At 37.6% G+C, this 26,326-nt stretch overlaps 1 protein-coding gene across 1 annotated transcript; it reads left to right on the top strand.

Annotated features, from left to right (window-relative positions):
• The first annotated feature begins 364 nt into the window (after window positions 1-364).
• On the top strand, window positions 365-21,247 carry LOC114355077 (uncharacterized). The gene is made up of 18 exons (XM_028307734.1): window positions 365-837; window positions 1,593-1,682; window positions 3,965-4,075; window positions 5,696-5,881; window positions 6,544-6,813; window positions 7,177-7,378; window positions 8,517-8,668; window positions 9,626-9,811; window positions 10,426-10,615; window positions 11,890-11,945; window positions 16,980-17,069; window positions 17,144-17,254; window positions 17,952-18,137; window positions 18,693-18,962; window positions 19,354-19,555; window positions 19,780-19,931; window positions 20,216-20,401; window positions 20,787-21,247. The coding sequence occupies exons 1-18, from the start codon at window positions 681-683 to the stop codon at window positions 20,975-20,977; spliced, it is 2,988 nt and encodes a 995-aa protein (XP_028163535.1). The 5' UTR covers window positions 365-680; the 3' UTR covers window positions 20,978-21,247.
• Window positions 21,248-26,326: the final 5,079 nt, after the last annotated feature.

Below are 26,326 nucleotides of genomic sequence, written 5' to 3'. Positions count from 1 at the left end.
GAATCTGAATTACACGCACTTCTAATTCTTTTATCATCATGAAACTTGTCAATTATATGTAGATTAGATGACAATATAATATTATGGTACCATTGAGCTGGTCTGATGATGGGACTGGAAGGTGGCCATAGGAACTCCTAAATGAAACGGCGGAATCGCATCGAGTTTGGGTTCGTTGGATTTGTCTTTTCGAGCACTTTAGTTATAAATTATGTCCAGGGTCCTGATGATGCAGTCGGGAGATGGCCATAGGAACTCTAAACAAAGAGTGTGTTTTTAGTTTTTTAAACTATTAATTTTTCATTTTCAGATTCAGGCTTCATATTACACTTGCAACCGGTCTATATCTATAGGAAGTGGCTGTGTCATACACCATGAGTCCGGTGTTAGTCCGGGTAAATACCTGCTTCCTCGTACTCCGGAGGAATAACCACTACCATGAACTACGCGACCCTGCTCGTTTGCCGTTGACAACTGGTGCGTGAACCCTCCTCAAGGAAATATATAGCGGTACGAGTAAAACATACCGGCACACACGCTGCGCTAGCGGCAGCTTAACATGCGTTTTGCCGAGATTACTTGATAGTAGATCGGCGCGATTTGAATTCGGAACGATTTGAAAAAAATACACTTTTATTTTTTTTGTTTTTGGAGTTCGAAAAAGTTTTTAACTAATAAAAATGTTTCTGTGGGTGGTTCTTATCACGTTGGTGCTATGGACAGTGGTGTTCAGGTACAGAAGACAAAGGATGTACAAACTGGCGGGAAAGATCCCGGGACCCAGCACAGAACTCCCCGTCATAGGAATTGCACACACCTTAGCCGGAGATACAGAGGGTAAATATTAGATAGATTTATCTAGTTAATATAAATAAATAATAGTTAAATAGGTAAACATACAAAAAATATTATTTGCTATGTCCAAAAAGGGTGTGAATATTCGTTCTTGTTACATAATATTAGGAGAAGTACGTAATTACTAAGTACATTTTTAACAAAATAAAATAAATGTTTATTGTGCTATTGAACTAAATACATTAATTTTCTTTCTTTCAAACAATAATTAATAGTTACAATCGGCAACAACACATACGATTCTGTTTTTTACTGTAAAGATAAAATCGTAAACAATTTCATTGTTATTTCATTGGCTATACTATCAGTCTAAATCTTATAACTAACATTTTCAATGTATCGCTGTTGGTTTCTATAAAATAAATAAATAAATAAGTAAAGGAAGAGAGTTTAGATTAATATAGAAAGTTTTAAAAAAATACCTAGCACTATAATAATAATATTATTTAATTTTTTAACCGATATAACTATGTCAAATAAATCACAATTTATAATTACTAGTTATATCATACACACCTCATTGATATACCAAACATAATAGACAATTATATTGTTGTTTAATCGATCGGTAAAGAACCGTAATGCGTTCTGAGAAATGTCTCAATCTCATGTATAAATAGGTTTGTGAAAACATGTGTAAATAAGCCAATAATACCTATTATTATGACTTATAAAAAATGATTTTCCACTGGGAAAAATCACAATGGGAATTGAACCTGGACCTGTATTCTTTTCAGACATTATGTCGTGGCTACAACGATATAGCTACGCAGCTATGGAGCACGATGGAATCTTGAAAGCCTGGCTCAATCATATACTGTATTTTAGTAAGTACTTCTAAGCTCACAAACTTTAAGGCCGTTTGTTACACCTGTACCTCTATTACGAAAAACTTTCGAGTTCGTTTCGTTTGCGTATTCAAAGAGCCATCGAAAAATTTTGTATGAAAAATTAAACAGCGCCCATATTATAGCCGCCCTAGGGGGCGCTGTTTAATTTTTCATACAAAATTTTTCGATGGCACTTTGAATACGCAAACGAAACGAACTCGAAAGTTTTTCGTAATAGAGGTACTGTTTTTTCACCGGACGAAAAACGGATATCCTTTGTTTGGTGTCAATTTTCTCGCCAGACCTATTTATTTTATTTTTTTATTTATTTATTGTGCACACCTTCATTAAAATACACCACCGGTAAATCACGCGAAAAAATTTAGCCGTAGTCCAGTCTATGAAACGGATGTTTACAAGCTGCCAAGGGCTTGGTAGGGTAAAATGATTATGAGACATGTAGTAGAGGCTCCTTAAGAGCTAAATATATGACGATTTGTAAGTACTATTTAAATAGACTATACAAATAAAGCAATTTTGACTTTGGGTTGCACCATCTTAGATTAACTTTAACAAACTTCAAATTCCATACAAAAACACCGGTCGGTATAACCACTATAAGTAAATGATTTTAAAAACAAACCTCACAGAAGTGAACGTTTCTGTTATAATTCACAATATTTAATTTTGCCTATGTTCAGCAGTGGACGTCCTATGGCTGAAATGATGATGATGATGATGAATTTTATAAAACTAATTTTAACTTGAACATTGCTGAAAGTATCCCTCTGATTCGGTAATTCAGTTGCTATTTTCATTATTGATATGTCTTCCTGAAAAAAAAAGTTATAAGTTAAATAACTATTGAAATGAGTAATACTATATTTAATAATTTGTATTTATAAATACGAATGAATGTATGTATTTACAAATTAAAATATGACTATGACGTGTGATAATGTTCATATTGTACGATGTAGTACAGCTGTTAATAGGATAGTACCTACCTTACGTAGTTGCAATCTTTTATTACGTTGAAAACAATTATGCATTTAAGATGACTTATGTGATTGCTCTAATGGATATAATTAATACTACTGCCGTCACGGCTTATACTGAGCAGATGCCATTTTGGTGCGTGTACTCTGTTTTTAGTGTTTAAGTTGTTATTTATTTGTAACGCTTTTAATACTCGCATCAAATAAATACTTTCTTTCTTTCTTTCTTTCTTTCTTTCTTTGGAAAACACGCTAGCTCTAGAAATGGAATAAAAAATTAATTCCAGGAAATTGCACAAATTGCTAATCTATTGCAACTGGAAGTACTGGAACCCTGTTGAATGTCGGGCGATAAAACTTCAAAATACAAAAACCACCATCTCATCATCACCACCACCATCTATTAAAGTTATAATTATCAAAGATTCAGTTATGCAATTGATAAATAATATGTTTTGAGGTATATAAACTTTCAAGTATTATGTTACTACTTACTCATTAGTGCTCAAAAAAGTTTCGTTAGTCAATAAATAATAGGTAATCTGAACATGATAAATAGTGGTGTATAATAATTAACTACACCCATAAGGTGGACAGACGACCTCATAAAAGTACTCGTAGCAGGAAGGCGCTGGATGCAGGCCGCTACTATGGAAATCATTGGGGGAGGCCTATGTTCAGCAGTGGACGTCCTGTGGCTGAAATGATGATGATGAGTAATTATTTTTTAACTCCGAAACATCGTAGGTTAAATAAGTACAGTCAGCGCCAAATAGTTTGTGACACCCAAAGTAGCCAAACAGTTCGCAACGGGTTAGTAGTAGTTTCGCACGATTTTTCTTCGCACGCATGTGCGAAACGTCCCCTTTCAATAATATTTTTTTTTATTAGGCGTTTCGCCTGATTGTATTAAAAGTATTAAAATCGCGTGCGAATCGACTCTTTTTTAACTAGTAGTATGCGATGACTAGTTCTCAAAGGGGTCGATTCGCACCTGTTTTTAATACTTTTGATAAATCCGGGCGAAACGCCTACTAACAAAAAAATATTATTGAAAGGGGACGCTTCGCACATTCGTGCGAAGAAAAATCGTGCGAAACTACTACTAACCCTTCGCAACACGTCTTTGTTACAATTCGAATAAGGTTGTGTTGTTAACTTATTGATCACTTTAGATGTCACGTACAATTTGACACTGACTGTAAGATGTAAAAAAAATAAAAATTACTAAATAGTAACAATTACTTATTCTGTGATAGTAATACCAAATGTTTTCTACAGTTGTGATAAATCCCGTCGACATGGAAGTGATACTGAAGTCTTGCCTGGAGAAAGATGATCTGCATAGATTCATAAGAAACGTTATCGGATATGGCGGCATTTTTGCGCCAGGTAAGTTGCTTATTATTATAATAAAAAATATATTGCCTCAGATTAATTGTTTCGGTTTAAAATTATTTACTCAATACTCGTATGTATATTTTTAGTTAATCTCAAGCTGCAGTTGTGAATTCGTTGTTAATCAAGGCAACTTAAAATTTGAAAATTTTGTTTTGCTCCCATGCAATAAAGTTTGTTATGAATATTAATGTATGTAATAACTTCATTATTTTAAATAAGCATCGGCAACATTTGCACAAATAATATATTGTAGCCATAAAGTTGACGACATAATTATATTAGTATTTACATAACAAGGGACGGAGACGGAAATGACACCAGTTTATTTTCATAAATATTAGTTTTACTTAAATAAATCATTCTTACAAAATGGTTTCCGTAATAACACACAAGGAAAATGTAAAGATACACAGTGACCAGTGTCAGTGTCTTGCACAACGCTCTAAAATACAAAACATTCCAAGAAAACAAGATTAACTAACGAATTTGACCATTGCAAGGCTATGGCCTTATGAAAAAGCTTTGGTAAACACAGACTCCGAGGTTTGTATCACCGCTATATGTATAAACACAATAACTAGTTTGTGAGTGTTGTGACGTGTCCATTTCCAATGTAATGCTGCGTTTACACTGCGCGGAAATTAGCCAAGTCAAGCCAAAAAAACAGTGGGGTGGGGATGAATTATGAATGAATTTCATCCCCACTCCTCTGTTTTTTTGACTTGACTCGGCTAATTTTCGCATAGTGTAAAAGCAGCATAAAGCTTTAAGCCTAGGCGCAGACCACCGACTTTTAGTTGGCCGATAGTTGGTAACGGGCGATTCTTCATACAAATTAGAATCGGGAACAACTAACTATCGGCCAACTAAAAATCGGTGGTCTGCGCCTAGGCTAAGGGATATTATAGCGGAATAGATTCAGTAAACTTGAAATAGGTATTATTTAATAAAAGTGAATGTAACAACTGATAATCGTGAATATCACGTGGTGATATGTTAACCGCGTGCATTCTAATATTGTCTAATTAGGTATGTTAATTCCAACCTAACCTTTACCTTTAAATTGACATTAGTTGTTAAACCATGGGTTAAGATAAAGATTTTGGTCGCTAGTAGAAATTACTACGACGTAGGTATGGTTGACTTGTCTTGAGGTTGAAAAGTCTGTCATGTATATTTAATTATCAATATGTTTATGCTTGTTTATAACTACAATACCTTTATATGATGATAAGACTATCATTTTTTAATTAATAATTTGGGTTTGACATGTCGTATTTAGAAAGTTAATCAAACTGAAACAGAGCTTCAAAATTCGTCATTAGTTCTTTATTGAACGAACCCGCATGCATTTTTTGGCATCGTCGTTAGTCTTCACTCATAAAGGTGTCTTATTATGGTATTAAGTCTATACTCAGTTTACGCGTATCCGGAACGCCTAGTCCATGTATGGACCACTCCATACATAACATGGACTGGTCCATACATGGACTAGGCGTTCCGGATACGCGTAAACTGAGTACGCGTACCAGGGTATGCGCAATCCGTACGCACTTTGATAAGTATGTACAAAACTTGCTTTCTATAATCATGTTTTCTCTCTCTACCCAGTATCCATCTGGAGAAGACGCCGGAAGATCCTGGTCCCAGCTTTCAGCCCGAAGATAGTGGAGAGCTTCGTGGAGGTGTTTTCAGAACAGAGCCAGAAACTGACGAAGCAGTTATCAGATTACGTCAGCACAGGCAGCTTCAGCATTTGGCCATTCGTCAGCGCGTATACCCTGGACTCAGTCTGTGGTGAGTGTATGGACAAATTATCTCGTCGCTTGCCTCTCTAACTGACGTAACTGACATTTAGCAAAAATTTCAGGCGATTAGACAGATCGATTCGTCTTGCGAAATTGATTAAGATGGTGTAGAAAAAAATAAGAGTCTCAGTTTTGAAAAAAATGTCAGATACGTCAGTTAGAGAGGCAAGCGACGATCTGAGGAGACAATAGTCGAACGGTGAAAGTGTCGAGCTGACTAGAGATCGCAGGGACGCTGGCTGGCTTGAACCATATCGCCGCTGTACTATTGTGGTAAACCTACTCGTAACACAAGCTTAATTAGCTTAGCAAGAGGGGTTAACGGTTAGTAATTTGAAGAATACAAATTACTGAATAAAATACTGTATAAAAATCATATACCTACGTCAGTCAGAGTAAGTAAGTAGCTTACTTACTCTGACTGACGTATTCCGGGACGGGAACCTTTGAAAATATTACTTAAAAGTGATACTGACTTGACTCTGTTTGTTCTTCGGTGTATTTTCATGTGGCAGGAAAATAAACGTTTTGTATTCTATCTATACTAAATCCAAACTTGATACAAATAATGGGGACATTAATAAATATTACGACGAATGAAGGCGTATCTTATTTAAAAACATTCATTAAGCTCTGACTTGTTACTCTCAGAATCAGCAATGGGAGTCAAAATCAACGCCCAAGGGGATCCGAATACGCCTTTCCTACTTTCAATGAGCCGGATCCTCAACTTGGCTTGCGAGAGGATATTCCACCTTTGGCTGCAACCAGACTGGTTGTATAAGCTGTTCACGTGGAAGTATAACGAGCATCAGAAATGCCTGAACCACATGCACGGATTCACCGATGATGTCATCCAGAAGAAGCGAGAGGAGCTCCGCAATGAACAGACGAATAAAACTGAAGCTGATAACGCATATGGTAAGTGACACAGCTGAAGTTTTATGAGAAAAGAGGAATGTTATTGATACATAGTACAACCCGGTCAAGTTTACTGCGCACCTGGTGATCGTGACGTCACATGGACTCTCTGGTACGGATTGGGCGAACGTGAGGAGGGGTGCGGGTGGGTGCGAGGGAGAGTCGTATTCCAGCGAGGTGCGCATTTAACTCGATTGGGGCTCGGGTAGTACTCTTACTTTTATCATAAGTATCATAACACATGAATTTTTTTCGTCTGGGTATTAGTAATAATTGATCAATATCCGATTCTTTCATAAAAATGGTGAAACCGTAACGGAAGGATATTTAGAAACTAACGAAGTATGCTTTTAATTATTTCAGATTTAAGCAATTACAAAAACAAATCGTTCCTAGATCATCTTATACATTTATCTGGTGGAGAAAATGGATACACAAATGTTGAGCTGAGGGAAGAAGTCCTGACTCTAACCATAGCGGGTACAGACACATCGGCTGTGGCCATCGGGTTCACCTTGGCTTTGTTGGCGAAGTATCCCGAAGTGCAAGAAAAGGTCTACCAAGAGTAAGTGAGTCTTTATTTACTTTCTCAAACTCTCAATCAATTTGGCTCCATAGCTGATGACGGCAGAATAGTCACCATTATAAATCTAAGAATGAAGGAAAAGGAATGATAAGCAATAGGTGTATTCTCTACATTAATGACTAAGGAAGAGTGTAGCAATATCTAAAACGTTCTTGAGACAACCTTAACTTTAAGTACCTAGTTTTTGACTTGATTATTATTGGTAGATTGACTTATTATTGGTAGTTCAATAAACTCAGTATAATTTGCAAAAAAATAACTGTTCTAAAGGTAATTGGGACGCAATAAAATTCGCATATCCAATCAAAACATCCGAATACTCGTACATTAGCATACGTAACTAGGTACAAAATTTTCGATCGTAAATTCATAATCGATGTCGTTTATGACGTAATTCACTCAAGTCCGGTTTTGATGTTGATCTTCAATCACATCAATCTGGGTCGGGGAAGTCGTCTGACGTAACGTGACCGCTCGCAAGGCTGCGTGTTCAATGGGCATGCGCAGACGGCACATCAAGGTAAACATTCAGGCATTAATGCTGTTGATATAGGAGCTATTTTGCCATAGAAATGTGGTCTGATGTGTGAGTCGACTGTGCAGCAATTGACATTGGATAATTATAGTAAATAAAATAAACTAAGGTTAATACATGCAGGCTTGAATCAACCAGATTCTCCAAAAAGTTCTTTATTTGCTCCTGCAGTGGACACTAATGAGATGATGATGGCCAAAAAATTAAGATAATAAGGTGTCGGGCCTTTTAAACCGCAGCTCACGTATGTGTATGTGGCTGATCATTAGGTTCGGACCTCAGTTTAACAACACATATTACAGTTAAAGAAAAAAAAATTAAGATAAGTGCAAAACAGCTTAGATACCTTGACGCTTTGATCTTCTTTTGTTCGGTAGTTTAGACAAATGACGTCCACTGCTGGACAAAGGCTTCCCCAAAGGTCTTCCACGACAACCGGTCCTGAGCTGCCAGCATCCAGGTACCTCGCGCGATCCTTATCAGATTATCGACCCTACTTAGGAGGGCCCTGCCCACACTACTTTTTCTTCAGTATTTGGGTCCGAAGTCTTTTTAGCTATCAATGACGTCACATTTCTCCAGGTTGTACGATGTCTTCGAAGACTCGGATCGTCCCCTAGTGAAAGAAGATTTATTGAAACTCAAGTATTTGGAGAGGGTGGTGAAGGAGTCGCTACGTCTGTTCCCTCCAGTGCCTTTCATCATCAGAAAGGTGTTAGAAGAAATCACATTACGTAAGTATTGGATAATTTTTATTTTAGAAATCTTGAGTTTACGGTGATCTTAGGAACTACCAAAATTTATTTCTGAAAATTCACAAATGCTTCATATTTTGTCGTATGACCCTTAAGCTGGGTCTAGACGGGTGTAATGTGTAATGTATTCTACGAGCATTAACATGTAAAGTGCTGCCTATACTATTTTCATTACATTACACAATACATTCCATTACGCGTTACACCTGTCTGGACTCGGCTTTAAAGCCAAACCACAGCCAAACGCAGAGAAATCTGACGTCATTTGGTTGAATGAAATGAATGTAATTTTCCGACTTGATCTCAATTCAACTGTTCTTGACCACTGACCGTTATACCTCAATGAATACAATAAGGCACACGTGTTGCTAAGTGGTCTGACGTTTGAAGGTGATATGTGTATAATACGTATTATCTGTGATAATACAAAGGCAGGCATGAATAAATCAAATCTAATGCATAAATCATATTAGTTTTTGATTAACCTTAACAAATCAGTGCAAAACTACAATCCTATCATGACCTTAGACAGAGAAGGTGACATTCAAACTATTAAATATTTTGAAACTATTGCTTAACATCGATACGATTTCTCAAGGAAAAAAGATAATGTTTTAGAAACATCTAATTCTAAATTGAATAAAAAAAAGTGAATCAAAATTGCTGCGTTTTTATTTTTAGATAAATAATGTGGATTTGAAGAGTTCAACAAAACTAAAAGTCAGAATCTTAGCCTAGGCACAGACCATCGATTTTTTGTGGGCCGATAGTTTAGTCGGGCAGTTAATCCGTATGGGCATGTATGGAAGTGTGCACATTACACCGATTTTGTATCGGCCGATTCTTTATACAAATTAAAATAGGCCCTAACTAATCGGCCAACTAAAAATCGGTGGTCTACGCCTAGGTTTAGAATTATGTTTACGTATTTCACAGCCTCTGGCCGCGTCTTGCCCGCTGGTTCTGGTGTGGTGTGCGCCATCTGGGGGGTGCACCGGGACCCCAAGTACTGGGGCCCAGACGCAGACAGCTTCGACCCCGACCGGTTCCTGCCGGAGAGGTTCAACCTCAAGCACTCGTGCAGCTACATGCCGTTTAGCCAGGGCCCGAGGAATTGTCTTGGTAAGTTTCAGATTCAACTGTCGACGGAATTCGACAATCAAGCCGAAAACGACAACAATCATCGACAACGGAATCCATTCCGTCATGTGATTGGTCAGTTGTAAAATCTACTATAATATTAGTTACTATACGGCCGCCCGTGGATCCCGTTTTACCCCCTTAGGGGTGGAGTTTCGTAATATCTGTTCTTAGTGAGCACCTACGTTCTAAAAGGAACCCCTATGCAAGATTTAGACTCCTAGCACTTGTAGTTTCTGAGATTTCGTGATGAGTGAGTGAGTCAGTCAGTCAATCAGTGACCTTTCGCTTTTATAGAGAGATCTATTCTTGAATTATAATTGAATTCTGAAGTTTCGTTTAGTCTTCGTCGAAAGAAGTCACCATTTCAGCCATAGGACGTCCACTGCTGAACATACGCCTCCCCCAATGACTTCCACAATGACCGGTGTGCAGGCGGTTGGCATGCATCCAGCGCCTTCCTGCTACCTTTATGAGCTCTCTAATTTACCAGAATTAGAACAGAAGATTTTTTTTATTAAGTATTAATCGATTTAAAGCTACCCTTAATCACGCTAAAAACAATCGTTTTTAAAGGTTTTTCGGTTTATTCACAGGTTATCAATACGCGTTGATGTCCGTAAAGACAGCTCTATCAGCTGTACTCAGGAAGTACAAAGTGGTGGGACCAAAGGAAAAGACGTCACAACCCCACGTTCGAGTGAAGCTGGACGTCATGATGAAGGCCGTCGACGGCTACCAGGTGGCCCTGGAGAGGAGGCAGCCAGTCACCAATAAAGTTAATTAGTGTGTTACGTTAGTATTAAGGATGCCAAGTATACAATAAATGATTGGTCAAATCAATTTTGACGCTAAGTTTGCTTGATATGAGCATATTAGCGTAAATATTACATAGTATTGTTACAGCAGGCTCGGGTGCGCGTCGTGATAAAATCTTAACGATGATTTTTTAGACGACAAATGATAAAATGCCTCGATAAAATCATCATGACGCACATCCTAGACCTACTAGTATTGCGTTGCAGAGAGCAACTTATCTTAGTATCAAGTGACGTAGGGCCTCTTACGGTCCCCTCTCGTACTACGGTATACGGCACATCACACTAGCGTGTGTGATTGGCCAGCGTTTCACATTTTTTTGTGAACTTTATATGTAAATCGACGTAGTATTAAGGTACACACGGACACACTGTTAACTATCCAAGTATCTATGTCCGTTTTTGTTCTCGCTCTAATCAAATGGTGATTCTTTGCGATAGAATGAGATGTCATGACTGGCAATGGGCAGTTAACAGTGTTGCCGATAGTACCACAGAATAATAATAAGTACTACATAGTACATTAACAGTAAACTGCTGTGCTGTCTTCTGTACAAACATGTTTCTTGTGTAAAAATAAGTTTTGTTTTCCCGGTTCGGCATTAACGTGTGTAAAAAAAAAAAAAAAACCGACTCCAAAAAACCTACACTAAAACGTCGAAAAATAATTACTAATTACCTACTTATTTATTAGGACGAATTATTAATATTTATGTAGATATACCATGATTGATACTTCTGGAGTCGGTGCCAAGATTATGAAACATGTAAAGTTTGCCTGCACCGACTCCAAAAGTATCAATCATGGTATACCTACATAAATATTAATAATTCGTCCTAATAAATAAGTAGGTAATTAGTAATTATTTTTCGACGTTTTAGTGTAGGTTTTTTGGAGGTCGGTTTTATTTTTTTTTATAAAATTTTACTTATTTCTTGCTTTTTAGTTAACTAATTATTACTTTGATGTTACCACTAAAGGTAGGCAGTACACTGAGACCAATAAAAAATTGGTTCATAATCGGCGGAGATATTGCGTATAAAAAAGTTCATCCCCAATTTTCCACCCTTGGGGGTTGTTTTTTTTATTATTAAATTTAAATGGGACCACCCTTGAGGTATTACCTATACGTCGAAAAAAGATTTGTTCAAATCGGTTCATAATTGGCGGAGTTATCGCGTAACAAACAGAGAAAAAAAAAAACATACGGGTCGAATTGAGAACCTCCTCCTTTTTTGAAGTCGGTTGAAAACAGATGCAAATTATGGTTCAATTGATGGTAACTGGTTCAAATTCAGTTAGTTTGATAATTTCTTAGTACAAAACTTTGTTCGCGAGTACTTTGTGAAGATTTTAAGTTTTAGTCCGCGCTAATTGACTATGTAAGTATTATATTACAATTTACAATTAATTCATGAGTAACAATAGTATTATTATTAGTAGATACTATTGCATATTTTTTAATTCTTTACTTTGTTAAAAATCAGATTGGGTTTGGTGGATCAACTACTTCTGTAATTAAAAATAAAGCTTTAAAATATGTTTAAGACGTCTAGGAATAATATAATCATTTTTGTCTTATCACTGTAAAGTCACAATATTTTTTTATTATGTTTATAATAAAAAAAAAATGTTGTTTTTTTTTTAAGAAAGTGGGGCTATAGTATGTTTTAAGTAATTAAGCTAATTTCATATTTATTTGATTGGCTTTGGTGATAGATTGGCGCTAAATAAATGAGACTGTACGTAATTGTTGTTTCTTTTTAAATAGGTACACACGGCCATACTGTTAACTATCCATTTCAGTTTTTGCTCTCGCTCTAATCAAATGGTGATTCTTTGCTATCGCAAAGATTTCTATCGAACGAGACGACATGACAGGCAATGGATAGTTAACACTGTGGCCGATGGTACTTAGTTAAGTTACATTGTGTAATCAAAATCTTATCTATTTTTTTTAAGTAAATAAACAATATCATTCATGGTGTTCATAATATTTTCTTAAAGGTTTTAAACCTTTGTTTTTCACCTGTCATCCGCTTTGCAATAGAGGGAAGTCGAACCTTAATTTCGAACTCCTCTTATGATGTTCTTCTGATTAAGTTCGTTGCGGGTCCAATGACAGTTTAACTTTCCCCCGGGACAAACTTGACCTTCATTGGTTGGGTTGTAGCTCCTGCTTGTCAAGCTGTAGATCCTGGCTACACATGAGTTGTAGTGGTGGGAACGAGAGGTGGGAATTATTCATGGTGTATTTCTTTATCCCTTGTAATCCTAAAAACCTGCGCTTCTAGACAAAGTTACGTTTCGATAGATTAGTTTTTGTAATAGCTAAACTAATGGACAATGCATCACTCACTATCAAGCTAAATGACCCTCGTCGACGTATCATCGAACTCCTAATCGTTACGGAGTTACCTACCAGTACATTTATATGAGACTAGCTTTCCGCCCGCGGCTTCGCCCGCGTGGAATTTTGTCTGTCACAGAAAAACTTTATCGCGCGCGTCCCTGTTTCAAAAACCGGGATAAAAACTATCCTATGTTCTTTCCCGGGACTCAAACTATCTCTATGCCAAATTTCATCAAAATCGGTTGCGAGGTTTAAGCGGGAAAGCGTAACAGACAGACAGACAGACAGACAGACAGACAGACAGACAGAGTTACTTTCGCATTTATAATATTAGTTGGGATAGTTGGGATGTGATGACGACCTATCTATAGTATAGAGTATATACTAATATGTATTAAAAAACTGAAGAATTTGTTTGTTTTCTTGAACGCGCTAATCTCAGGAACTAGTGATCAGATTTGAAAAAACATTTTTGTGTTGGATAGCCCATTTATTGAGGAAGGCTTTAGGCTATATCACATCAGTTGTATAGGGATAGGACAGCTAAGTATAGGCATAGCTGGGCACCGTTAATCAAATAGTTAACTTCGTTAATCGTTAAACCGTTACTAAAAAAATTAACTTCGTTAAACGGTAAAACGTTACATTTTGAAAGATTTAAAGCAAGTTAACGTTAATCGTTAAAATAAAACGAAAATTATAATTGTAGGTATGCAAGGGTCAAATAATGTCGAAAGCTTGAATCGCGCATGGAATTTATTCCTCTTTTATGTTTGAGCTACAAGCTGTCGAAATTATTTGAACCTTGCATAAGTACAATTAAGCTAATGTATTATTATAAAATGTATTCTCTAACAACAAGTTAAATAGGTTAATTAAGTAGGTACAATTATTTTATTCGTGTTAGTACAACTGCATTTCAGAATAAAAGCTTGTTTTTAAACCAAAGTGCTCGAAAAGACAAATCCAACGAACCCAAACTCGATAAATTTCCACCGTTTCGTTTAGGAATTCCTATTGCCACCTTCTGAATCCATCATCAGACCATCAATGGTACCATAACATTGCATTGTCATCGTAGATAGAACTGGTCTTAAATTCAGTTGCAAGATTTGTCCCACACATACTAACAAGTGAAGTCAATATAAAGCAGTGGACGTAGTGCGACTTTATATCGATCGTCATCTGCTAGCGAGTGCGTAAAAAATGACATGCATTAAATGTATGATGATTGTACAGCGTCCCTAGCAGATACTTTCAAGAACTAAAATCTTAAACTTTATAGATCTTTTTGACGCACTCGTTAGCGACAACGGTAAATGCAAACTCGCACTAAGCACACAAAAAAAAACTTTCTCAGTTAAATTACTCCAAAACTATTAANATTGTACAGCGTCCCTAGCAGATACTTTCAAGAACTAAAATCTTAAACTTTATAGATCTTTTTGACGCACTCGTTAGCGACAACGGTAAATGCAAACTCGCACTAAGCACACAAAAAAAAACTTTCTCAGTTAAATTACTCCAAAACTATTAAATTTCGGATTTTTTTAGGGGGGGCGGGGGGGTTGAAAAATAGCCAAAATTGTCTCACGTAATTTATGGACGCCCCCTAATCCACAATTTTGGAAAAGTTCCATAATTGACAGAGTAATTGATTAAGTGTTGTACCCATGTACACTGTAATCGGAATAGGTTGTGTGATTCTTTCAGGCAGTGCATTTTCGCATGTCGCGTGCGCTATGGAAACCGCTGGGAAGGGGTCTCTTTGTTCAACAATTACGTCGAAACTAATAAACGTAGACTAATAGATTTACATTCGTTGTGTAGAATAGCTCAAATACTAAAAATACAATGCAAATATTAAAACATACCGTAACTACCTGGTTTTTCTTGTGTTGGAAAATAACTGAAAAGGAAGTGAAAAAAGTTGGGTTTTTGTCTAATTAAATCCATTCTTACTCCCATAAAATGTATGAAACTTGTGTCTGTTTTCTACTTCTACTAATAGATAATTTTATTGGCTATCGCATGATATAAAATATTTGCCTATTAATGTTAAGCTACCCACGCTTTCACTTGTTTTTTAAAGAAGAGGTGTAAACTAAAAATTAAAAACTTAAATCGATGTAATTTTTCGAGAAATGGGTCAGGCCCCAAATTTGAAGTATTTTCATCGATAAAATTATCCATAGATTACGCCCTTAAAGTTTGATCACTACATGCCCGGACACACTGTATCCTAATCCTATCCTAACTTATATATATATATAATATTATAAATGCGAAAGTAACTCTGTCTGTCTGTCTGTCTGTCTGTCTGTCTGTTACGCTTTCCCGCTTAAACCTCGCAACCGATTTTGATGAAATTTGGCATAGANTCGTTCGTTCGTTCGTTCGTTTCAGCCAAATGACGTCCACTGCTGGACAAAGGCCTCCTCCAAGGTTTTCCACAATGCACGGTCCTGCGCTGCCCGCATCCAGGCTCTTCCCGCGACCTTTACGAGATCGTCGGTCCACCTAGTAGGAGGCCTGCCCACGCTACGTCTTCCAGCCCGTGGTCGCCACTCGAGAACTTTTCTGCCCCAACGGCCATCGTCTCTACGAGCTATGTGCCCCGCCCACTGCCACTTGGTTTTAGCAATTCTGCGAGCTATGTCGGTCACTTTGGTTCTCCTGCGGATCTCCTCATTTCTGATTCGATCACGCAGGGAAACTCCAAGCATGGCCCGCTCCATCGCCCTTTGGGTGACCTTGAGCCTTCTTATGAGGCCCATAGTAAGCGACCACGTTTCAGATCCATAAATCAACACTGGCAGCACACACTGCTCGAAGACTTTTGTCTTGAGACACTGCGGTATTTCGGACGTGAGTATATTGCGTAGCTTCCCGAACGCTGCCCAGCCGAGTTGGATTCGACGATTGAGCTCTTTCTCGAAGTTGGCCCTACCTAACTGGACTGTTTGTCCCAGGTATACATCATTGTCAACAACATTGTTAACATCATAAAATGTATTAATTAGTAAAGGACATCATTAATTATATCATTGACAAATATTTTTATTTAATTTTTCCCTGCGTGATCGAATCTGAAAAAATGAGGAGATCCAAAGTGACTGACATAGCCCGCAGAATCGCTAAAATCAAGTGGCAATGGGCGGGGCACATAGCTCGTAGAGCTGATGGCCGCTGGGGCAGGAAAGTACTTGAGTGGCGACCACGAGCCGGAAGACGTAGCGTGGGCAGGCCTCCCACTAGGTAGACCGACGATCTGGTGAGGGTCGCGGGAGGCGTCTGGATGCGAGCGGCGCAGGACCGGTCTTTGTGGAAATCGTTGGGGGAGGCCTTCGTCCAGCAGTGGACGTCTTTCGGCTGAAACGAACGAACGAATTTTTATAAGTTATGGATAGAATCATAATTAATTCATTGTAAGTGGAGTTTTTAGGTTGAAAGTAATTTAAGAAGGTAGATTAAGTACTATTTTTTATATATTTTAACCAATATAGGTATCGCTAGTTTAAAAAAATTAATATGCATGCAATTAAGTAATACTGAGAAGTATTATACACACGTGTAAAGACAATGTTGTTTTTAATAGATTCGCAGAGAACTTTAATGCGTTCCAAGAGATTTCTTAATCCCATGTTATCTTATCTTTATGTATCAAGTATTAATCCACTCAGACGAAGGCCACTTAGAGCGGGTGCCCAAATAGCATCTGCACGAATAGCACCTAGCCTAGTCCACGAAGAGCACCTATCGATATTTTGTTCTCCTGTTCGTGGATAAATTTTTTAAAATAAATTTGAATCCACCATTCAATAGGTGCTCTAACTCTTCGTGAACTAGGTCAGCTGCTTTGCTAATCCCGCGAGTGCTATTTTGGCGGGTGCTCTAAGTGGACTACCTCGATTAGAAAAACACGACTCTTATAGAGACGGGAAACAGGATCGACTGAACCCACTTTATTCTTTTCAGACATAATGTTATGGCTACAACGATATAGCTACGTGGCTTTGGAAAGTGGTGGATTGATGAGAGGCTGGCTCAGCCATATACTATATTTTAGTAAGTACACTAGTAGCATTAATAGTTTATGGTAGATCCTGGCTACACAGTGTCATATTTAATGTTTTCTACAGTTGTGACAGACCCTGTTGATTTGGAAGTGATACTGAAGTCTTGTCTGGAAAAAGATGACCTGCACAGGTTCATACGAAAACTTACCGGAAATGGCGGCATATACGCACCAGGTAAGTAGGTAGGTAAATATTATTAAAGCTTTGTTCAAGGATATTTATTTATTGTTAAAGCTTGAAACAGCCTTCGTGCTATGCGAGTGACTCACTCAAAACGGCATGATTAAAAGTGTAGCACTTTGTGACGTCACCCGGAACTTCAACGCATCATAATAATTAAATTATTATTGACGGGATTGCTACCATGTACCTTATTCGTAATTACTTGTTTAATAAACAAAAAAAATACGTGTTCAATATTTTTTGATAATGTAATTGATGGGCTAAAAGTCTTTTTTTAGTAAACTAGCCTATTGTAAAGGTAATAGAAAATCAAAATTGTTTCGAACTCTCAGTTGGTGGAGAGCGTAGACCTTTTCTTGGGAATCTGAAAGGGAGAGGGCGCCAAAATATAATTTTTGCCCCGGTTAGGAAAATATCGTAGATCCTTGGCTGGTTTAGTAACATTAGTTACCTAGTTGTTGCCTATTTGTAAATATCGTATAGTTAGAATAAATGAACATACGAGATATTTACTAACTACTTTCACAGAATATTAGTACTCTACTACTGCTTACAATTTAACCAAACTTGAAGCTTTACGCTACTGTACCGGTTACTGTATCGTGAATACACAATTTAATACAAGTTAGGAATGTGCATTAAAATAATACTTAGTTATGTTTGATTATATAAATTCAAACCTATGCAGTATCCATCTGGAGAAGACGTCGGAAGATCACGGTGCCGGCTTTCAGTCCGAAGATAGTGGAGAGCTTCGTGGAGGTGTTTTCGGAGCAGAGCGAGAAACTGACGAAGCAGTTGTCAGATTACGTCAGCACAGGCAGCTTCAGTATCTGGCCATTCGTCAGCGCGTATACCCTGGACTCAGTCTGTGGTGAGTGTACTCACTTAGTGTCCGTGACTACCATTCGGCATGGAGCACACTGAAAACCAGCATCGAGGCATATGCTGAGTGGGGTCCCATTGCGATGGGCATCGCTGTGCGACAGGGTGGCACTGCTCAGTTTACTTTCTCTTCCATTGTATGTTTTATGTCACCTCTATCTTATTTGCTTTTTTTATTTACTTGCCTCTTTTGTCTTTTGTGATGTCCATGGCAATAAATGTTTCTTTCTTTCCTTACGCAATACTAAGGATTGGAATTTGAATATTGAAATGAAGTTGTGCGTTCTACAGTACTTATTATTATTCTGTGGTACTACTGGTACTACTTACCGCCGATTAGAATTGAACTGGCTTATGCAAAAGAGCCTCAATCACTTTCATTAGCCTATTTCAGCTACGATCAACATAATTTATCTATTAAAAATCCGAATCATTCGATTGTATCCATGACCTATGTTAATAATAATGTACTATTAAATATTTTACCTATTTTAATTTTATGTCTAAAAAACTTGTTTAAAATACTTAAACTTGTTTCTCTCAGAATCAGCAATGGGAGTCAAAATCAATGCCCAAGGGAATCCCAACACGCCTTTCTTACTTTCATTGAACCGCTTTCTCAACTTGGCCTGTGAGAGGATATTCCATCTTTGGCTGCAACCAGACTGGCTTTATAAGTCGTTCACGAAGAAGTACAATGAGCATCAGGAAAGTGTGAGCCACATGCACGAATTCACTGATGATGTCATCCAAAAGAAGCGAGATGAGCTCCGCAATGAACTGGAGACGAACACGGAGGCTGATCAAACCTATGGTAAGATTGGTAGAATAGGTTCGCTATTTCGTCGCTTCGAATTTTAGACGTTTCGAATAACTTCGAACCAACTCATGAATGATAACATGCTGTTATGGACAGATTGTCAAAAATTGTTTCATAATTCACTGTTTTTATTGTAAGATATTCCATTTCTTGTAATAACATCATCATCATCATCATAATTAGGTAATTTAGACTCCAATTTACACGTACGTAGGTACATACGATATTCACGGGAAGTTTTCATCTTGGAAGCAAAGTCTGCCGAATTAACACGAATCACTTAATTATCACCAACCTGTCCTTTTAAATTCCGAATACTTATTGATCGGTCTAATGTTAGTTTCTACGAAACGAAGTAGTTACTATCTGTTTTAAATAATTTCAGATTTAGGCAAATACCAAAACAAATCGTTCCTCGATCATCTCATAAACATCTCTGGAGGAGAAAGTGGCTTCACAAATATTGAGCTGAGAGAAGAAATCATGACTCTAGCCATAGCGGGGACAGACACCTCAGCTGTGGCCATCGGGTTCACCTTGACTTTGATGGCCAAGTATCCCGAAGTACAAGAAAAGGTCTACCAAGAGTAAGTTGAAACTTTATATTGAGATGATTAAGATTTAACTCTTGAAATATCAGCGAATCGAGACACAATAGATCAATTGTTATCAAGGTCTCATGCGGTCGCTTAGGTTAGGTTCTATGAGTTAAAAGGACACGAAATCTCCTTATTCTTCCTCCGTATTTAAATGCTAGTTATCATTATAATCGTATTTCTTTGGAAATGGATGACATCACACTTCTGCCCAGGTTGTACGATGTCTTCGAAGGCTCCGATCGTCCACTAGTGAAAGAAGATTTATTGAAACTCAAGTATTTGGAGAGGGTGGTGAAGGAGTCGCTGCGGTTGTTCCCTCCAGTGCCTTTCATCATCAGAAAGGTGATAGAAGAAATCAAATTACGTAAGTATTTTATATCGAGTTCATTTTGTACAGTTCTTGGGTAATTGTCCTGCTATTTGTAGCAGTCCAAAGGATGAAAAGAGAATTAAAATATCTTATAGGAAAATGATGCTTAAGATTAGCAGGTCAGGTGCCATGTGCTTTAGAGGAGTCTTCCAGCGACTTTTCTCTTGGAAAAATATTTAAAAATGTTGTGGACCAAGTTAAAAGTGGGCCAAGTCGCTGGAAGACTCTTTAGAGGTGGAGTAGGTACGAAGCTCTGACTGAAGTTTCTTGTTTAACAGCCTCCGGCCGTATCCTGCCGGCTGGTTCTGGTGTGGTGTGCTCCATCTGGGGGGTGCACCGGGACCCCAAGTACTGGGGTCCAGACGCAGAGAGTTTCGATCCCGACCGGTTCCTGCCAGAGAGGTTCAACCTCAAGCACTCGTGCAGCTACATGCCGTTCAGTCAGGGCCCGAGGAATTGTCTTGGTAAGTTGACATTGAAACCTCCGTCAATCTCAGAAGATCTCCTAACACTGCCTTCTCCCAGTTTCCATGGTATGGGATACTTGACTATGGCAGCTGGGGATTAGTTGGGACTGTCAATGTTGCTATCCTCCGGTAATGATCGCATAATATTTGACCAGTCTCTGTCTACAGTGTAGGTAGATAGTGAATTTCTATGTCGACTACTTTATACTCAACATAATACTCGTGTACATAGGGTAGTATGGACTTTTGAGTATTGAAGTGATCATGCTGTCTCTACTGTAAAATCCTCCTTTATTGTCGAGAGGTTTTTCTTAAGATTTACATAACTTCAAGTTGTCTTGAATTATGATTAAATAATTTAATAGTTTTGTACGATTCACAGGTTATCAATACGCAATGATGTCAGTGAAGACAGCTGTGTCAGCTATCCTTAGGAAGTACAAAGTGGTGGGACCAAAGGAAAAGACGTCTCAACCCCATGTTCGAGTGAAGCTGGACGTCATGATGAAGGCCGTCGACGGCTACCAGGTGGCCCTGGAGAGGAGGCAGCCAGTCACCAATAAAGTTCATTAGTTTGCTATATAATATTTTAAACTATTATGTTGCATTGCCCGCGACTAGGGTTGCCAGGCGTCCGGATAAAGCCGGATATAGTTAGGCTTTTTGATTGCGTGTCCGGCTAAAATAACCGATGTCCGGCCTGTCCGGCTTTTTTTATTTGGCTGCCGCGCCAGGCGAAAGATGATGATAGTACTCACTCGTGAGCTCACTAATTGCACCCTCCCCCCGTCGCATGTCCGGCTTTTAGGGTAAAATGTCCGGCCAAATGAAGCACATAGTTCGGCTTGTATTTTTAGACCTGGCAACCCTACCCGCGACCATGACTCGTGCAACCGAGCCGAAACGTCGGGAGGGTAAATATTTTATTTACCGTTAAAATATGTAGATATTGTTGCAATAAATCCCGTGAAGTGATAATTTTAAGTTCATTAGTATCATTCATATGCTAGATAGAATAGTTATAGATTAATGTAGATTTTTAAGTTTGGATATTACGTGTAAAGTATAGTTTTAAGGTCTTGTTATTTATAATTATTTTGTAGATCATAAAATTTTGAAAAAGCCATCCAAGTGGCCACATAGCAAGATGTCTTGAAAACCATAGAAAGAGATAAATATTGCGAATAAAATCAATTATTGTGCGTGTTGTGTTATGATTAGTGAACGCCTTACATTTTTGTGTAAGCCTAATATTTTTTTTGTTGATGTGCAAAGTTTTATTTGGTTTTATCTTAGCGCTATCATCTTGTGAGGGCAAAGACCACCTTTCTGCATATTTGTAACTGGCAAAAGTGAAATTGCGAAATAATTAGAAAATAAATAAATGCGCACTTATCACCTTACAGATCACTTTTGACTATTAGAATCCTATTTTTTTCTGATGAATTCCAGTTAATATAATACTTAATCTACCCGTGAAAAGCCAGGGCGGGCCGGTATATCTAATACTAGCATCCGCCCGCGGCTTCGCCCGCGTGGAAATTTGTCTGTCACAGAAAAACATTATCGCGCGCGTCCCTGCTTCAAAAACCGGGGTAAAAACTATCCTATGTCCTTTCTCGGGACTCAAACTATCTCTATGCCTTTCATCAAAATCGGTTCAGTGGTTAAGGCATGAAAGCAAGACTGGCAAGACACAGACAGACAGAGTTGCTTTCGCATTTATATTATTAGTATAGATAGTATAGATTTAAGAATAAAAATTCGTAAAAGGTTTATATTATGTTATACTCGTATGTGCATGTGAGTACATTATGCTAAACCTAGATATTTTCAGTCTACAATCACGCACCCCTTCTTTCAAATATTAACTAATCCCTTTAATTTTTTTTATGCATAACATGGCAGGTAGGTATTTGACCACAACCGCACCTGATGTTAAGTGGGATGCAGTCTAAGATGGTACATATCTGCCCTGCAAGTGCCTACTACTAATTACTACTGTGGTTACTACCTACTTTTCCCTTGACATGTATAGAGCCTTATTTAGTCATAGGAATATTCACCCTTGATCTGATAAGTCGTATATTAGAGAAATCTCGAAGGTTGAATGACTGAATTTAGTGTTTCTAATAATCGTTGTTTACTATAAAGTTTAACTGTCCCCAGTCACGGCCAGCCAGTGCCAAGTTCGATAACTTATCTAATATTGACATTACCATAGTGGGTCAATGTTACTAAAAACCTATTACTTTTACGTATATTTACATAACTATTTGGGAATCGGTGACGGCTCTTGTGAATGGGTGATGTAACATTATGTAATACATAATAATGTTAGTGACTATTGCCAGGCCTGGCTCACTCCGCGCGGTACATCCGATAATTACCTACAGCGAAGCGCCCCGCCGGCGGGTATTATATCAGTCGAGTGTCACGCGCGCGCCCGTCAGGACGCTGGCGTGCGTTGTAGTACCTAATTCTATGATCGAAGTATTATTACAAAATTGACATAAAGAGAAAGAAATATTATTGTGCGGCGTTCGGGTGTTTAAATTCGAAAAGAAATCTACCGGATTTATCTCTTTTTTCGCTTCCCAAAGATNAAAAAAGTATATAAGTAGTATATCCGTTAAGCTAGCACCCATAACACAAGCATTAAGTTGCTTACTTTGGGGCTAGCAGGCGCTGTGTGAAATTGTCCAAAGATTTATTTATTATTTATTTATTATTATTATTTATTTATTGTGTAAAATTATCTTCATATTCCTAATGAATTATTTATAAGAGAATGCTGCTGCATGGGAGACACAAGACAGTAGGCAAATTAGAAAATTTATTTATTTTTTTTATTTTCACCAACTTCAACCTTTATAAAAATACTAGCTTTCCGCCCGCGGCTTCGCCCGCGTGGAATTTTGTCTGTCACAGAAAAACTTTATCGCGCGCGTCCCTGTTTCAAAAACCGGGATAAAAACTATCCTATGTTCTTTCCCGGGACTCAAACTATATCTATGCCAAATTTCATCAAAATCGGTTGCGAGGTTTAAGCGGGAAAGCGTAACAGACAGACAGACTTTTTCGCTTCCCAAAGATGCTGAAAGGTATGTTGGCCATGTAGGTAATCAATAATTCTTAGGATAGTATAGGAACCTAACCTACCATGACTACTGCTCAGAATGCGTTCGTTCGTTTCAGCAAATTAATGACGTTCACTGCTGGACAAAGGCCTCTCCCAAGGTTTTCCATAATGAATGCGTACTTACCTACATACGTACCTCATTACAAATAATTATATTAATTATTTTTTTACTAGACACTATTAGACAGCAACCCTAACAGCGTAAGAAGAGTTCAGAGGCACGCGATAGAAAGAGACAAAACTTGTAGGTGAATAAAATTGTAGGTACGTAGTGCTGTGCGAGCTGAATTCCGCTGTATTGCGTCGTAGCAAGACTCGCATTTATTTAAATCGTCTTGCGGAGTAATCCTTCTGTACCTGTACTATTACTTATTCTGTGCTATTGCTTTTTTTAATAATAAAAAAATACCCTTATTAAATTTCACGCCTCTTTAACCCTGAAATATGTAGAGCTTATAACACATATTTATTTTTAAATATACCTAGATGCGTACAATACACACAGACTAGGTAGGTACACGTAAAAAATTGTCCTACAGTCAGCGTCACATAGTTCGTGACGTTCAAATTGGCCAAAAAGTCTATAACACTACCTACTACTAGTTTATAACAAAAAGTTTATAATAAAAATCTTTTTGGCTATTTTGGGTGTCACGAACTATATGACGCTGAATGTACCAAGATCTTTTATTGCGGATTTGCGGTTCGCATAAAGGTTCGGCCAAACCAACGCGATCACACGCGATCGGCCGGCGTGCAGCGATGACGACCAGACTTAAGGTTCAGCCAAACCAACGCGATCAGCCGGCGTGCAGCGATGGCGATCAGACTTAAAAGCATTGATCGCTATCGCTGCACGCTGGCTGATCGCGTTGGTTTGGCTGAACCTTTAAATGCATTGATCGCCATCGCTGCACGCCGGCTGATCGCGTTGGTTTGGCCGAACCTTTATGCGAGCAACCTACTAGGCCTTGATGCTGTTAAAAGTAATTAATTTATTGGATTTCTCACCTATAGTGTTAAGATTTATTCTACTGAAGTCAATCAAATTGTGTTTAATGTTATACGAGTACCTACTCGTAGAGAGGAGAAGAATAAGGGTTAACTTATGGACAACTTTCCAAGCGAATCCACCTTTTAAAAATCTCGTTCGCTTTTTGATAAAGGCTAAATGCAATATTTCGCATGAGACAACCATGGTAAACAAAACAAAGTAAACGAAGAGAATTTCTAAACTACAAGTTAGCAAATAGTTACATGCTGAGCATGCTCTTGAAATTTCTGAATAATCTTTTCAATGTCATCATTTGAAACAGGAAGGTATTTTATTCCAATGCTGAAAATTTATCTACTGCATGGTTATGTTTTTCGTAAATTCCAATGTTGATAAACTATAACCAGAACAATGTTGTTCTTTAAAATACAGGGTGACCTTATACTTTGCTCTATCGTGCGTTCTGCAGAACTATTTGCACTGATTAATATTCTATTACAAGTTTAAAGTTTAAATTCAAGAGCTTAAGGTTAAAGATTGCGTGTTTAAATGTTCTTGCAACTTTTGCATTTGCTAATGATATAGCATCAACTTTTGTACTGGTTGGTTACATACATAACTTACTGAATATTAATTAAAATGCAGTAATAAATAACTAATATGATGATAATAGGTAAAGATTAGAAAAAAATCAGGCGAATCGATGAAAATTCAGGCGACGAGTTAGAAGGTGACTATGGACGTCACACATCAAGGTAATGTAGGTACTTCTTCTTCTCCTCTATGGCTATCATGGCTATTGTGTTTCCATGTTTGCCAATGTCACATGAGCATAGCCATTACACGGTATATGAAATTATGAACCTTGGTAGGTACAGTCAGCGTCACCTGTCAAATCTAATCTACTTTAAGATCTCACATTTTTAAATAACAGCAATTGTTATAGGTATCCAATAAATCAAAGAAATAGAGTTTAATACTTGTTCAAGATGTTACTTTGTTCCTATAAATACACATTAAAATTTTGATTTTGCATAGAACTTAGCTGTCATTTAGATCTCTATTCTTTTTGCGGCGAAACCCACAACCAATCATAATTTTTGTATTGAACTTGGCTCTCCTTTTTTACATTTATGTTTTTGGTGGGATAAAAATTACTACCAGTTGAGCTGGTTTGTGCAGACTAGTCTATGTTATTTTCGAAAAGTCACCCCAATAAAATACGAGTACCTATTTAGACTTAGTTCTTATTCAAGAATGCAAAATATAAGTTGGTTTATTTTTAAAATACCAAACATTCTAGCTGTCGTAAAATTAAATTGAACAATAAAATAAAATCTGTTTATGGTGGCAAGGCGTAGTTATTTTAACCAAGCACGTACAGTAAAAGTGAAATAAAGTGTGAACAAAAAAAATAATGATTGTATAATAATAAGTTATGTAATCATTATAATATTTTAAGTGTATTTAAAAAAGGGGGCACTGATGCGATGGGGCAGGGCAGTAAGCTTTTGGGGTGGAGGCCAGGTACCGAAAAACGCAGCGGTGGGCGAGCCCTACATTCAGCAGTGGACTGTGGTTGAAATGATGATGATGATTTAAGTTGATTTTCGGGTTGTGTATCCCACGTGGTACAGAAAGATACTTTATAATGATTAAAAAAAAAGATTAACATTTATCATGACATCAGTGAATACAGCGTGGTAGTTTCATGAAACGGTTTTTCATCCACGTTATTAGTAAACATTTTTTGTGACTATTATTTACAGAAAAATAATTCAGGAAC

Source organism: Ostrinia furnacalis, unplaced genomic scaffold (genome assembly GCF_004193835.3).
Source record: "Ostrinia furnacalis isolate ACB-3 unplaced genomic scaffold, ASM419383v2 OfSCF2340, whole genome shotgun sequence".
NCBI lineage: Eukaryota > Metazoa > Arthropoda > Insecta > Lepidoptera > Crambidae > Ostrinia > Ostrinia furnacalis.
The sequence above is the reverse complement of the archived record's forward strand: the minus strand, read 5'-3'. Positions and strand labels throughout refer to the sequence as shown.

What these genes read in the sequence shown, in the direction of transcription:
- LOC114355077 (XM_028307734.1), top strand. Translation starts at nt 681, where the DNA reads ATGTTTCTGTGGGTGGTTCTTATCACGTTGGTGCTATGGACAGTGGTG. An exon ending in TGGCGGCATTTTTGCGCCAG is followed by an intron (nt 4,076 to 5,695) that starts GTAAGTTGCTTA and finishes CTCTCTACCCAG; the next exon opens with TATCCATCTGGAGAAGACGC. An exon ending in GATAGAAGAAATCAAATTAC is followed by an intron (nt 19,932 to 20,215) that starts GTAAGTATTTTA and finishes CTTGTTTAACAG; the next exon opens with CCTCCGGCCGTATCCTGCCG.